This window comes from Hetaerina americana, unplaced genomic scaffold (genome assembly GCF_022747635.1).
Source record: "Hetaerina americana unplaced genomic scaffold, ioHetAmer1.1.p SCAF_35, whole genome shotgun sequence".
NCBI classification, from domain to species: domain Eukaryota; kingdom Metazoa; phylum Arthropoda; class Insecta; order Odonata; family Calopterygidae; genus Hetaerina; species Hetaerina americana.
Genome location: NW_027286930.1, coordinates 2,375,304 through 2,390,354, shown reverse-complemented (window position 1 = coordinate 2,390,354; position 15,051 = coordinate 2,375,304). Strand labels below are relative to the sequence as shown.

Genomic DNA, 15,051 nt, shown 5'->3' with positions numbered 1-15,051 from the left:
GAGAAAAATTTCATTTTCATTATATGAATGGTAAAATAGAAAGTGGATTCTAGTGTACAAATGTTAACTTGCTAAGTAATTGAAAATCATTACATTTCAGGCCAAGGTTGTATTTTTTGACCTATCTCCTCTGGGCCGAATCCTCAACCGCTTCTCTTCAGACACATATACAATTGATGACTCTCTTCCCTTCATCATGAACATCCTGTTTGCCCAGCTTTTCAGTGTTGTTGGTAAGTAGAGACAATTGCTAAGTGCTTGTGAATTTGTTTGTGTGTGCTGCATCTTTAAATGTTATGCTTTAGGTATGTTCTAGCGCTGGGAGCAATTGGCACTGTAATGAAGGAGCAAGATTTTTTTTTGTGCTCCACTTAACCACTCAGCTTTACTTCAGTTGTGAATAACTTAATGATTTGTTAGTTGTATGCTGTCAGTGTCATCAAAATATGAAAGTGTAAAGTGTGGAAAAAAGATTTACTGTGCCCCCATGCAAATTTTATATGCACTTTAAAGTCAGTATTTATAGTCTTAGTTCTTATTCTTTGAATCTCTAAAAACTATGTCATAAATAGGTCCTTTTGATCAAATCCATGTACATATATTTCAGTTATGGGAAGAATCAACCCCAGTGGTACTCTTACAAATGGGCAAAGGATATGGTGAGGGAAATTAGAGAGGGAAAAAAATAAATAATTCAAATAAAATGATATAGGGGGCTTAGAACAGAAAATGATTAAACCCAAATATGATATGAAAAAACGCTCACAAGCCCTTTCTGGTGAGTGCTTAATAAGGGTAAGGGTTAGTGCTCTCTAGTACACCTTAGCCAGAGTGTTTTTTGCTTTCTTATTTTGGTTTAATCATTTTCTGTTCTAACCCCCCCTCTCATTTTATTTTATTTTTATTTTATTTGAATTTATTTTTTCCCCTCTCTCTAATTTCCCTCACCATATCCTTTGCCCATTCGTAAAAGTAAGGCTGGGGTTGATTCTTCCAATAATATTCATATGGCCATAGTTACCATTTGCTTTCTACATATATGTCAGTATTTTATCTGGGATATTAATTATTCAATCGTTGTTCTTGTTCATAACAAATTTATAAGTCAATATTTTGTATATTTACTATATGATATTATCCATGTATTCAAATGCAAATTTGGTAGACTAAACTATTGGTTAACCTTGAATTAATACGCTACAGTTTGATAGTAATCATTTTATTATCAAGCATTGCATCATTTTATAGCATTATAATTTTAATGGATAAAATATGTTACCTTATTTAAATATAAAGCTTTTGGGTTGAACTTAGGTAGTATAATTTAATTCTGTGCCCATTGTTTTAATTTTCATGTGTTTTTCCAATTGTTTTTGGGTTATTGTGTTTACCCACTATGGGCCTTTTTCATTTTAGTGAGTATATAACAGGCAAACATTTTTGTATTTCACAGTTTTAATTGAAACACACTGAATGCATTTATGAAGATTATTAAACACTATGCATCATAATAGAGTTTTTAATATCTCAGTGTAGTGCTCATGCAGTTCACCATTTATAAATTCTGCAGATATCACTTTGCAGAGGTACTTCATGATATATGCAGGTCACTTTTTCTTGATAGCTCTGTAAACAGGGTATTTCTACCCCCAAAGTTAGTAATGGCTCCTGAAGCCATGAACCAAATTTATGCTATGCTTCACTTAAAGTGTAGATTCATAATATCTATGTTGACCTACAGAAAATATTAACTGAACAGTTACGTCATATCATAAGTTCATAGATAATATAGGTACTTAATCTCAATGTGATCATTCATTATCTAACCTGGTATTAAACAGCTCAAAATTGGCAAAAGACATTCCTTCTGCTAAAAATGAAGTTGAAAGTGGTATAAACCACATTTAGTTGACCAAGTGACCCAGTCCTATGTGACAGAAGGATTTTAGAATGAGGTGAAATGCTAATGGGATTGACATAACAATATTAGAAAACTTCAGTAGGATTCTTAAGATATACCTTTATATTTATTAAATTAGTAAGATTGTTCAGTCAGCAAATGCAATTCTGTTATATGTATGTCTTTATGAGTTGAGAAAAAGAGAAGTTGGTAATAACAAGCAAATAAATATGCTTAAATGTTTGATTTTGATATTGTTTTTGTGTGCTTTCGATTTTATCTGATGAAGTTATTCAGTCGCGGTGCAATCTGTTTAATTATGAGCATTGCCAGTTTTGATAATTCCTCAGTTTTGGAGTATGTTGCATAAGTTATTACTTGCTCATAATGATGAATACCTAGTTTTAAATTATATTGTGATGATTGTAAAAAAACTCATCAAGAAAGTGTGACCTAAATTTGCACTGGTTTTTTGTGAAACATATATAGGTCAACAGGCAAGATTTTGTGGTGTATGTGATAACAAATGATTTCTTTTGGTAATTTATTATATGATCACAAGGTTCATATATTCTGTTTTTCAAATCCATTAATTCTCTCCATACTAAAAAGACTGTACTTTTCAACAAATTATATTTTTTTCCACGTCTAAATCTGTGGAAAAGTACTAAGGCTTTTTAGTATAGATAATAAATATTTCTATGATATGAAGTGAAGGCTGAAACAGTAGAATATATACATTAATTCTATGTTGAAATATATGAATTATGTGTTAGATTTCTGAAAAATAGAATTATAATGTCACATTAAATATGTAGCAATTATGAAATCATGTGAATGAGAGAAGATTTTTCAATGTAATTTGTCCCTTGTTTTGAAATAGGTGCAGTGTTAGTCACTGTTTATGGGATTCCGTGGCTGATACTGATTTTGCTTCCTCTCATCCCATTATATTACTGGCTTCAAAATCACTACAGGAAGACCTCAAGAGAATTGAAACGACTCTCTAGTGTAACTCTTTCACCACTATACAGCCATTTCAATGAAACTTTGCAAGGGCTACAAACAATACGAGCTTATCGAGCAGTGTCCAGGTATTTCATTATTTTCTCATCATTCACTGTGCTTGATTACTTGGAATATTTCATTACTCAATGAAACTATTGGAACAAAATATTCTTTTTGAAAATGATGCTTTTCAGAATTTTGCATTAAATTTTTTTTTTGCATCTGGTGAAAATGCAGAGGCTATTTATTTGGAAGAACAAGCATACATGCATTTATAAAATGTATATTATCATAGTATATTGAGTATTTTAATCATTAGACGATTGATAGGCTCAAATTAATTATGAATTAAATGTAGGAAAAAAATCGCCAATAATCAGGTAGATCACAATGGTTGTTTGGCTGTGTTATATTATCTACAAGAGAGGATGAATGCAATAAAATGTGGTAATTGTTGCTAGCTGCCTGTCAAATTAGCTGTTGCTATATTTTGTTTTTATAGATTTAAACTTGAAAATGAAGAGTATCTTGAAGCCAATCAGAAAGCACAGCTGGCCAGCCAAGCTGCAGGACAATGGTTAAGCTTGCGTATTCAGTTTATTGGTGTGGTGATTATCAGTGGTGTTGGGTTGATAGCAGTCATTCAACATCAGTTTAGTGTTGCAAATCCAGGTGGGTGAATTGAAATGCTGTGCCCTCTTTCATAAAACTCGTCACTTCTTGTTACATTGGAGATGTCATGAGAAAAATGGTCATTGTCTATGGTACTCCAAAAAATATTGTGTGAAATGTTATTCCCTATGCTCATTTGATTAAATGCAAAAGATGGAATACTCAATTCCCTGATATCTCTGTACCCTAGATACTCCCAATAACCAATATGAAGCAAGTAATACTGACAAATTTTTTCGAATGTTGATGCATGCATAATCTCCAAAAAAGGTTAATTTCAGTATTTTTATGATTATATATCTTCATCATAGTATAATATGGCATCATGCTGCTTAAGAGTTTTAGAAAAAGTGGAAGGAAAAATTTTTATTGACTAATTCATAGCATTTTTGGGAGGAACCATATTGGAGGATTTCTTTAGATTATTTTCCATCCCAAAAAATGAAAAAGTACTGTAAACATGTAACAGCTATAGAACAATAAGTTTGATTTCACACACAGCTATGGTGATAATTAGAATCATCAATAAGAGAATGGAGAGGAAGGCAAATGATTACTTTGAGAGATTAAAAGTTTGGGTTCTGGAAGGGGGAGAAGTGTGGGTGATGCCAAAGCAGTAATAAGGTCACCAACAGAACCACCAAGGAGCACTGAGTATAAACAATGTATTTGTTAATTTCATTTTGAGAAGATGTTTGATGTAGTAAATCGGTTAGAATTAATGAAAATATCAGAATAGATAGGAGTATATTGAAGAGATCGGCAATTCATCCACAACCAGTACATGTCTCAGACTGTGCAAGGACATCTAGCTGATGGAGAGTTCAAATGGGCAGTTTTGGGAGAGGAATAAGACAGGGGTGTCCATTATCACCCATGCTGTTCTGTGTATACAGGGTGAATTGTCAAAAAAGGAATGGAAATAACTGAAGATAGAATGAAAGTTGGTGGGGAATACAGAAAATTTGCCAATGATCAAGCTCTGGTTTGCCATTCAGCCACAGGGTTGCAACCATTACTGAGTGCATTAAAAAATCAGTGTGATAGATATGAGATGAAAATTAATGTAAACAATATGAAGGTAATCAGGCTTTTGAGAAAGAGGAAAGTTAGTTAAATATAAAAATAGGAAGGCAAAAATTGATACCAAGTTGGTCAAAGTATGGTAGTTAGGACATCATAAGAAAAATTGTATTTGGCAAAGAAGCTTTTGCTAGGAGGAGGAAATTGTTGACAGGGATGTCAAAAAATCAGACATTACACTATTTCAACATCTCAATATGTTGAGTTTCTGCTGTAAATATTATGGATTTATATCTCAGTTCGTCTTATGGATTTGTCTAAGTCCCATGGCTCAAAAGGGAATGGAGTTACTTTGTATTTTATAGATATTCCATTACTTCAGTGTTGATGACCAGTATGTTGAGTGAAAATGTTTTGAAAAGACCAATGAAAACTTGGATGTTGAGGTTGGTTTTGTACAGCGTGGAAACAGTTATTGTAACAAAATGATTGGCATAGAATGGAGCCTTTTGATAAATGGGTGTGGTAAAGGTGAAATGGATAGAAAGTAAAACAAACAAAGAAGTACTAGGCATGGTGAGGGAGGAGAGAGGGTTTTTAGGAGATATTTGAAGGAAGCAGGAAAGGATATTCTTTCAAGGGTATTGTATTCTTCTCTGCTGTTATGTAGGTTCACTCCAGCATCTTTTTACAGAAAAAACTCTTCTTGACACAATTAAAAACCAGTAGCAGCAGGTAACCCTCAGAATCTAAGAGCTTCTGGAAATCAGCAATGAAGTTCTATGCTGCTTTTGAATTAGAGTTCACTGTTTCACCATGCCTCACAATGCTGTGGATGCCAGTATTTTTCTAAAATTTCTCGAACGCCCAGTGGGTTCCCTGAAATACTTCTTTTTCCTTGAAGTCATTGAGATCCTGACATTTTCTTACTGAGGACAATGAAAATTACTTTTGCCTTCTCACAGAGGATGTACTCGTTTATTGTATCACCATTCAATTGTGTGTGGTTTATCCATTTGAAAAGTAATATTTCAAGATCATTGAGAATATGTAACTGAATTCTTGTCATTCCCTTTGAAGCATCTACTTATCTCCTTAATGTTGTCCTTTTTCTTGAGGATAGTGGGAATCGTTGATGTTGACCAATTATATGTGCATTCTAAATCAGCCACTCTCACACCTCGTTCTCTACTTTTCAATGGTTTCACTTTACATTTTCTGGTTTTTTTTTATTTATTTATGCCTGTCTTCGTGTGGCTATTCTTCAGGGATATGCCCAAAGTATTATCAAACTTTGCTCAAAAAAATCACAAATAATATGTCTGAACACAAGTTTGGAAAAATTAGTGATCAGTGACAACACTAAGATGCTAGCAGAGCAATTGTTAAACACAAACTGAAGCAGCCAACATGCAATCATTCCAGGAATCTCCCTCTTTTAGTCACTTATTAAGCAAATTACTCAAAATGCAAGGTGCTCGTTAAGTGAAGTTGTGCTGTGTATTAATACACAATTTCATTACATTGCATGGAGCAAGATTTAATTTACTTTCTGCTGCTTCATTATTATCAAATTTACCGTTAACCTATTTGAATGTGATTTCAGAAACTAATAACCTGTGTATTTTTTCCCATAGGCCTTGTTGGATTGGCCATTTCTTATGCACTCTCTGTAAGTGGTCTGCTTGGTGGTGTTGTTAATGCCTTTGTTGAAACGGAACGAGAAATGGTGGCAGTGGAAAGATTATACCAATACATTGACACTGTGCAGCCTGAGGAAACAAAAGATGGGCAGTGCATTGCCTGTCCATATGTGTGGCCCTTTCAAGGAGCCATCATCTTCAATAATGTTGTGCTCAAGTACAGGTAAAATAAATGAATAAATAAACTTTATTGATGATTACAGAACATAACGTTGAGGATTCAGAGTGGAAGTTACCTGAGGATAATTGATAATTACTGATAATGCGATATGTGTAATGATTAGGGTATATTATATCTTTCAGTATTTTACGCTCTTTTTTCATCCATATAAGTATATAACCTCATATCAGAAGTGTCAATCCCCCCAATAAATTTATTATAATGGCAAATTAATTCTCATTTCTGCATAATTTTACCATTCCCACATATATTACACTTTATTTCCTCATCTATTGTGGTTGCTCCATTTAAGAGAAGAGGAACAGACCATTTTTGAGATTGTTTCTCCTGCAAACCACAGGCAATAACAGGTCCCGACGGACAGTATAATGTCTGCCCTACTAAAAATTTCTTTCTGAAATTTTCTAAAAGAAATTTCCTATTTTGTCTCATAGTACCAGTTATATTGGTTCCAAGAGAGTTAAGTTTTCGAACAAGTAGAATACATGCAAAGAAATTGTCAACAAATTCATGATAACTCCTTTGAATATAATTCTCACTTTGCAAAAGTTTCATTACCACAGTATATCCCAATCCATGCTCTCGTATTTCAGCTTTGTCTGTTTTGCACTTGGCTCCTCTGTACATGAGGAACGCAAGGCAATAACTTGACACAATTGCACATAATCCAGAATTTAACCCCCCAGCGATGATGTTTCTTGTTAGGTAAATATTGCTAAAGGTTTTCCTATTTTTTGTTTTGGTTCAATTTTTCTGTTTTTTTGCAAAAAAAAGAAAGGAAAATTTCGGCTAGCCTTCTGTCTCACATCAAGTATCAGACTATGAAAGATAATATTATGGTAGAAGTGACAGCAAGCAGTTTATACAAAACAAAGGAAGAGAATGAAAGAGATAGTGAAACCTACAGACATAAAGAGAAGTAAAATTTTGGATGACAATTCATGGCTGATTAGCTGTGTCTGACAGATGGAAAAAGATACTTACAATCAGTCTTGTTAATGTGAAATAAATAATATATAAAATGCACTCCCATTTTGAAAGAATAAACAAACAAACATATCATTTTCAGTTCAACACAGGTGAATGCTTAATTCTCGTTAAATAACAATTTTTTAACTAGATTAAAATTAGAGGCGATATATCGGTACCTCGAGCTTTTTAAGGCAAATTAGGAAGCTGATATAGCGGAACCTTAATCATCTAAGGGTTCACATTCTACTCTGTAGGGTAGGTTTAGGTTGGACAAAGACTATATAGAAGTACAGCAACAATTCTCTTATCTCTCTTAACAAAACATTACCTGGCATCCACCATTACAATATGCCCCTCTTCAGCTCTGTATATTTCCTTCCTCCCTTCATACCGTCCAACATCCCTGTCCTATTCCTCCCTGTCTCGTTTGCCTAACATTCTCCTCTCTATCACGTTTTTCAACATCCCATCATCAAATATAATCTTTTGTATCCATTTTTTCTGCTTCCTTTGGATTTCTTCCAGCAATCCTCTCTCCTTCCATGTCATATCAAGCACTTCCTTGTTTATTTTCCTTCCTGTCAGTTTTACCATTGAAGTAGAATCATATGTTTGTATTAGATTATAAAATTTTAGCATTCCTTCCTTTATACATGGGAAGCCCCAGAAGTACACGGCCTGACCTAGAGATGGCAGTAGTTGTTTGAAAAATATCACTGAATTAGTAAGTATACAATCTATACAGCGTATGTTTCAAGTTTGAAGATGCTACATTGTTTAGTATTTGTTTGGCAGCCATCAATAGTCAACCTTTTTAGTGAATTTGAGAAAATGGAGAAAATTAGTTATCATCATGTGATACAATACTTATATTTGAAAGGCCTCAGCTCAACCAATATAAAAGCTGAACTGGATTCTACTCTGGGTGAGCCTGCTCCTTTGTTTACAACAGTAAAATATTGGGTAGCAGAGTTAAAACGAGGCCGTATGAGCTGTCAAGACGAGCATCGCTTTGGTAGACCAAATGAGGTGAAAACTCCAAAAACAGTGAAGAAAATCTACAAGTGATACTGGATGCTCGTGGACTTAAAGTGCGTGAGTCAGCAGACAATGTAGGCATTTCAAAAAGTGCCGTACATCACATATTAACTGAAAATTTGGACATGAGAAAGCTGTGTGCAAGATGGGTGCTGCGTTTGCTCACCCTCAAGCAAAACTAGTGTTGTGAAGATGTTTCTATGGAGTGTTTAGCAAAATTTCATCGCAATAAAGCAGAATTTTTGTGCCGTTTCAAAACCATAGATGAAACATGGATCTATTACTTCACACCCGAGACAAAATAACAATCAAAACAATGGATTCAAAAGGGAGGACTGGTTCCAAAGGAGAAGACCGGTTCATCTACAGGCAAGGTCATGGCGTCGGTTTTTTGGGATGTGCCTGGGATAATTTTCATTGACTATCTCGAAAAAGGAAAAACTATCAACGGGGAGTATTATGCAAACTTATTGCAACCTTTGAGCGAAGAAATCAAGCGAAAGCGGCTGCATTTGGCTAAGGAGAAAGTGTTGTTTCATCAAGACAATGCACCAGCTCATAAATCCGTTATTGTTAAGGCCAAAATTCATGAGTTAAAAGTTTGAATTGCTACCTCATGCGCGGTATTAGCTAGATTTAGCCCCTTGGATTATTTTCTGTTCGTAAAATTGAAAATATGGCTCGGTGGTCGAAGATTTTCCGACTGTGAAGAAGTGATGTTAGTTGGGGTAGTTAATTGCTATTTTCAGGAGCAAGACAGTTCTTGTTATAAAAAGGGTATCAAACAAATTGAACATCACTGGGAAAAGTGTATAGAGCTGAAAGGAGATTATGTTGAAAAATAAATACATTTTTTTTCCAAAATTTTTGTGTATTCTTTGTTGGGTCAGTTACTTCTGGGATTACCCTCATATCTACATGTGAGCAAAGTAGTTCTCGAAATTTGATACTAAAATTAAACTTGCTGGTGTTTTAGATGGTGTTTCATGGTAATTAATATTTGGATAAGTATTGAGATATGTTAGAAAATTTAGAGTAGTTTTATTGATGCAGCATCAATATCCATTCCTAAATATTCGAAAAGTGTATAGAGCTGAAAGGAGATTATGTTGAAAAATAAATACATTTTTTTCCAAAATTTTTGTGTATTCTTTGTTGGGTCAGTTACTTCTGGGATTACCCTCATATCTACATATGAGCAAAGTAGTTCTTGAAATTTGATACTAAAATTAAACTTGCTGGTGTTTTAGATGGTGTTTCATGGTAATTAATATTTGGATAAGTATTGAGATATGTTAGAAAATTTAGAGTAGTTTTATTGATGCAGCATCAATATCCATTCCTAAATATTCATGGAGGAGTTATTGAGAATTGGTAATCTCAGTTCATAGTTGTCATATTGCTATGACATATTGTACATATATTGACGATGTTGTCTGTTTGGAAAACATGGGCAAGTTGATTAATAACATTTTTAATTTTTTTATTATTTCTCTTCCAGGGAGAATATACCTCCTTCACTCAAAGGTGTGTCATTCCAAACTAGACCAGCTGAGAAAATTGGTATAGTTGGTCGCACTGGAGCTGGAAAAAGTAGTCTATTTACTGCACTTTTTCGACTCACAGAGCTTTCTGAGGGTGATATTTTTGTAGATACTGTAAATATTGCATTCATCAAACTATCTGATCTCAGGTAGGAGTTCTATGCGTGATGTGTTTATAAATTAATAGAAATCTCAGTCTCCCTCTTAAATTTTGAAGTATCATATTTGAAATATATAAGACAGAACTTTATTTCCATAGTTATAATTTAAAAAATTACCTGCATATTATATTTAGGGTTCAAACTCTATGGGTTAATGTTCAATACTGAATATTATTTTTATCCCAGATTGTCAGTACTACCTATTTTGTCTTTGTCATATTTAGAACATTATATATATTATTTTTACTATTCAATTGAAGAATTTTTTAGTTGGGATTGTTATAATTAAACTCATAGCTATTATGTGATGTTAATATTGTGTTGCTTGTTTCTGCAATGTTGGAAGAGGTGAGAGTGAGAGCTTGGTCATATTTTTTCACAACTGATCATTGCGAAACAGTTTGTGCTCTTCTTAAGAAGTGGAATTATGTTTTTTTTAAAAAATTACCCAAAAATTAAGTTGGTGGGGTGTCATGCTTCCATGTAGGTTGTTAAAACTTTTTTCTTGTGTACCCTTAGTGCATCTTATATGCTGTCAAATATGGTATGTTGCACTTGTTGAATTTGAGGGTTATAAATTTTTAATGACTTTGACAATCTTGCTTTTTTTGTCCATCATAAATTGTAGATTATAACATTAGATCATATGAAAATGATGCATGAACTTCCAGGTGTTGACATATTCTACACCTTGCACACCTCAAAACACCACTACCTCTGAATTGATTCATTTGTATCTCACCCATGAAATACATGATAAAAATATCATTGCTGTCGTAGTATAACGGGGTAGCCTAATGGTTAGAAGATTCTTCCACTGACAAGGACCCAGGATTGATTCTCAGTAACTTTGGGTTACCACATACTCACTTAAGCTGTTTTTTTCAGTTACTAAATTTTATCTGAATAAACATAAGATAAATAATCAAAGAAAATATTTGCTACTAAACAATTTCATGTTTGATCATATTATTTGTTCTGAAGAGAACATATTCCCTCTCATTCTCATTACTTTACAGTATGTGTTAACCCTTTTAGTTGTCTGGGTCGATATATTGGCTCAAATGTAAGCATAAACATAAGTTCATGATCAGTGGACAAAAACAATTACAGTTATTCTGTAAGACAATGTAAAATTCATTCATAAAGATTACCTTATTCAGTTGATATACAATAAAAAAACTGCTTATGAATATCTTATGACTTTAAAAAATTTTTTGCCTTCAGATGATACATTTGATTGAGTTGTTCTGCACTTATTGCTAGTACTGCTCCCAGGACACAGCACTAAGAGGGTTCACGATTTTATAGTTCCTTTAATATATATCATTCCTTTATTATAGATCATTTAATAGTGCCTTATTTTCCCTGCAGGTCAAGAATTGCTATCATCCCTCAAGACCCATTTCTTTTCTCGGGAACGGTGAGGGAAAATTTAGACCCAGGGGGCAGCACTTATACAGATGCTGAGCTGTGGGCAGCCCTTCAAAAGTGCCATTTAGGGGCTGTAGTGCGTAGGATGGGAGGTCTCACAGCACAAGTGAATTCAAGCGAAGCAACTTTCTCTGCTGGGCAGTGCCAGCTCTTCTGCTTGGCACGAGCTCTTCTCCACAATGCAAAGGTATTGGCTTTCAAGTACGAGGACTTGTCAGTTAATATATCTCGTGGGTGCATTTCTTGGGATGTATTATATCATGAAATGATAGGTACCAGAACAGAATTTTCACTGGGTGTGATGCTACCTATTTGGAAGGAAAATATTAAGTTTTAAGGAAATATTTTTATCTAACAAATTAATTTGGATATATTCTATTGTTTCAGGCTTCACTTCGTGGAAGTATTTAATATCCATACTAAAAAGAAAGACTCATACTTTTCCACAGATTTTATTATACGGTACAACGCATTTCACAGACTTGCAGCATCATCAGGTACAAATTTGCAAAACAGACAGAGCAAGAATATATACCCTCAGGACAGAGTGGGGCGGGGAGGGTTGGAAGGATTTGAGAGGGGTGGGGCTCGCAGGTGCGTTGATGGAAAAAGAAAAAGGGCCGATGATGGAAAAAGAAAGGTGCCGTTGACGTCTTTTTCCATGGAAAAAGACATCAACGGCACCATCAACTTCCTCGACCATCAATGGTTTCAACCCCAAACTAGTTGACACATTACTACGGAAAAAACAAAAAGTAATGGCCATAAAAAGCATTTTCGTATCACAGCCCGCAGTATCAAAAGATTTTAAGTGGTGCTCGATCCCATTTCTGAGAGATCTTTCATATAGGATTTCCAACTGCCTACCCACCTCACTCAAAGCAGCCTTCTACCCACCCATAACCCTCTTCAAACTTCTAGCCAATGGAAAAGACACCCAGGATAGCCTTCTCAAATCAGGCATTTATAAACTGAAATGCGAGGATTGCAACAGCGTTTATGTCGGTCAGACCGGCAGGAATATCAAGTTACGAGTCAAAGAACACGCTAGGTGTCACACTAATCAGAATAACAACTCTCTCTTCGCCAAGCATTTACTAGAATTCAACCACAGCAGTGACTTTGTCCCAGAGATATTACACACACTCCCAAAAGGATTAAAAATGGACGCTCTCGAGCAATTAGAGATTAGAAGGCACTTGGTAAACCCCAACACGACACTTTGTAATGAGCAATTATTCCCATACCCCTCCCCACTCCTCTCCGAGAAACTAGCCTGGAAATGGTCAAAACAATCCATCAACGCACCTGCAAGCCCCCACCCCTCTCAAATTCTTCCAACCCTCCCTGCCCCCACTCTGTCCTGAGGGTATATATTCTTGCTCTGTCTGTTTTGCAAATTTGTACCTGATGATGCCGCAAGTCGGTGAAACGCTTTGTACCGCATGATAAAATCTGTGGAAAAGTATGAGTCTTTCTTTTTAGTATGGATATTAATTTGGGATTATTTTCACATATAGTTCATAGCCAGGCAATCAATGCATCTTCAAGAAAAATGCATCAACTTTCTTGTTAGTTAGGATATTTATAATTCACATTTAACTCCAAGAAAGGCTTGATGATTTCATGCTAATTGATTTAATTTCATTGTCCATTCATCCTGATTACATATTTTTTATCCTTCTTTAACCCCAGTTAAATTCTACATTCCGAGTCAGTCGGTCTCTCTCCATTAAATACACTACGGTTATTATCATATGACTGCAAATAATGCTTGAAATTTCATCACCGTGAAGGTTGAAGATTAATTATTATTAGATGAAAGACTATGCATAATTTTTTAAAGTCTGAAATAAAATAATCTAAATGTCAATGGGAAATACTTTGATTGAAAAATCAAAATTTTTATCTCTGGTAGGTTTAGGTTTATTTGGCTCTTCAAAACAAATTGAATAATCATTCAATTTGTTTTGAATTTGATTCAATCAGTGATAATTCTTTTCCATGCAAAACAAACATTGTTTGCGGAGGAAGTGCTAATTATATTTTTGTGCATGAAATAGCTTGTGTTACAAATTTTTTTGTTTGGGTGCACACTAAGCTGTCTTTTCTTCCCACTTGACCACATGTTTAGATTCTGTGCATTGATGAGGCTACAGCTAATGTTGACCAGGAGACAGATCGCCATATTCAACGTACAATCCGTTCAGCTTTCTGCCAAAGCACTGTTTTGACTATTGCCCACAGAGTATCAACTGTGTTGGACTCCGATAGGTGGGTTGATTTGCTCCTAGATATCTATTAACATCATGTATTGTACTAAAAGTATAAAAGAGGAGAGGCTTTTACGTTCCCATAGCATATATTATACTCATCTAATTATATCTTCTAAACATTCTCCTAGAGAAAATCATCTCTTGTTAAAATATTTTTGTCCCAATAGCATCTGTAATTAGGCTACCTTAGCCTTTTCAAAAAGGAAAAGATGCAGTGATTTAAAATACATAAATTTCATAATGTAGATAATCATTCCCCTTGGTCGGCGAATGATTTTTATGCTTTGAAACTTATGCTTTTTAATGTACATTAGCAGATGACTCCGTTAATGTCACTGTTTGCCATCTCCCACAGTTCTTTGAATACATAATGATTTGTTCAAAAGTTAGCAAGTATGCCTTCTTCCTGCCCCTTCTCCCTTATTTGACTTTGGCTCACTAGAATTTGTCCTTAGCACCATGCAAACACAATCCTGCTTGCCAGAGCCGTCAGCCAGTGAAACCTAACCACATTGTCTGTAAGAAAACCATGTGATGAGACTGTAAATGATGGGGTTGGAGAGCTAGGCTCTATTGCCCATAGAATGTATTAGTGTGTACTGATTTGCAGGTTTTTAATCAGTGCCTGCCACTCTCATATTCGGTAAGTCATAATGAGGGCTAGGGCATCAATTTTGTAAATTTTAACATAAGGTATTTTTATATGATTTGTAGTAAAACTGAAAGAGGCAGAAATAGATTTGAAATTTGGAAATAGAATGAAAGATGATAATTGTGCAATGTTGTGGTTAATTTATGGCCAGATATCTCCTGTTACTTTTTGGCCTTTCAGTTACCTCATGAAAAAAGACAAATTTAAACAGAGAGTGACATTTAGTTTTCCTAGTTAGTGTGCCAATGTCAATTCATTGCAAATTAGTCTTCTTAGTTCATGTGCCATGCCTGGATGTCCCTATTGCACTCATTTTAAGACTTATGGATTCTCTTAATCAGGCTTCTAAATGAGGACTTGTCATAAAATATATGCATACTTGTACGTTGTTTAAGTGGTCTTCATTCTGAATGATTGGTTGAAATTATTCAGTGTGAATATCACTTAAATCTTAATGCATAATGTTTTCATTAGGAAATTTTTCCAT

General features: G+C 34.5%; 1 protein-coding gene across 1 annotated transcript in view; it reads left to right on the top strand.

Annotated features, from left to right (window-relative positions):
- Positions 1 to 15,051, top strand: part of LOC139691429 (ATP-binding cassette sub-family C member 10) — a 46,200-nt gene that overhangs the window by 29,507 nt on the left and 1,642 nt on the right. Inside the window, exons 15-21 of the mRNA XM_071589241.1 lie at positions 101 to 233; positions 2,784 to 2,994; positions 3,411 to 3,580; positions 6,241 to 6,469; positions 9,999 to 10,190; positions 11,577 to 11,823; positions 13,771 to 13,910. Of these exons, the coding sequence (XP_071445342.1) occupies positions 101 to 233; positions 2,784 to 2,994; positions 3,411 to 3,580; positions 6,241 to 6,469; positions 9,999 to 10,190; positions 11,577 to 11,823; positions 13,771 to 13,910 (1,322 nt within the window). The remainder of the gene's footprint in view (positions 1 to 100; positions 234 to 2,783; positions 2,995 to 3,410; positions 3,581 to 6,240; positions 6,470 to 9,998; positions 10,191 to 11,576; positions 11,824 to 13,770; positions 13,911 to 15,051) is intronic.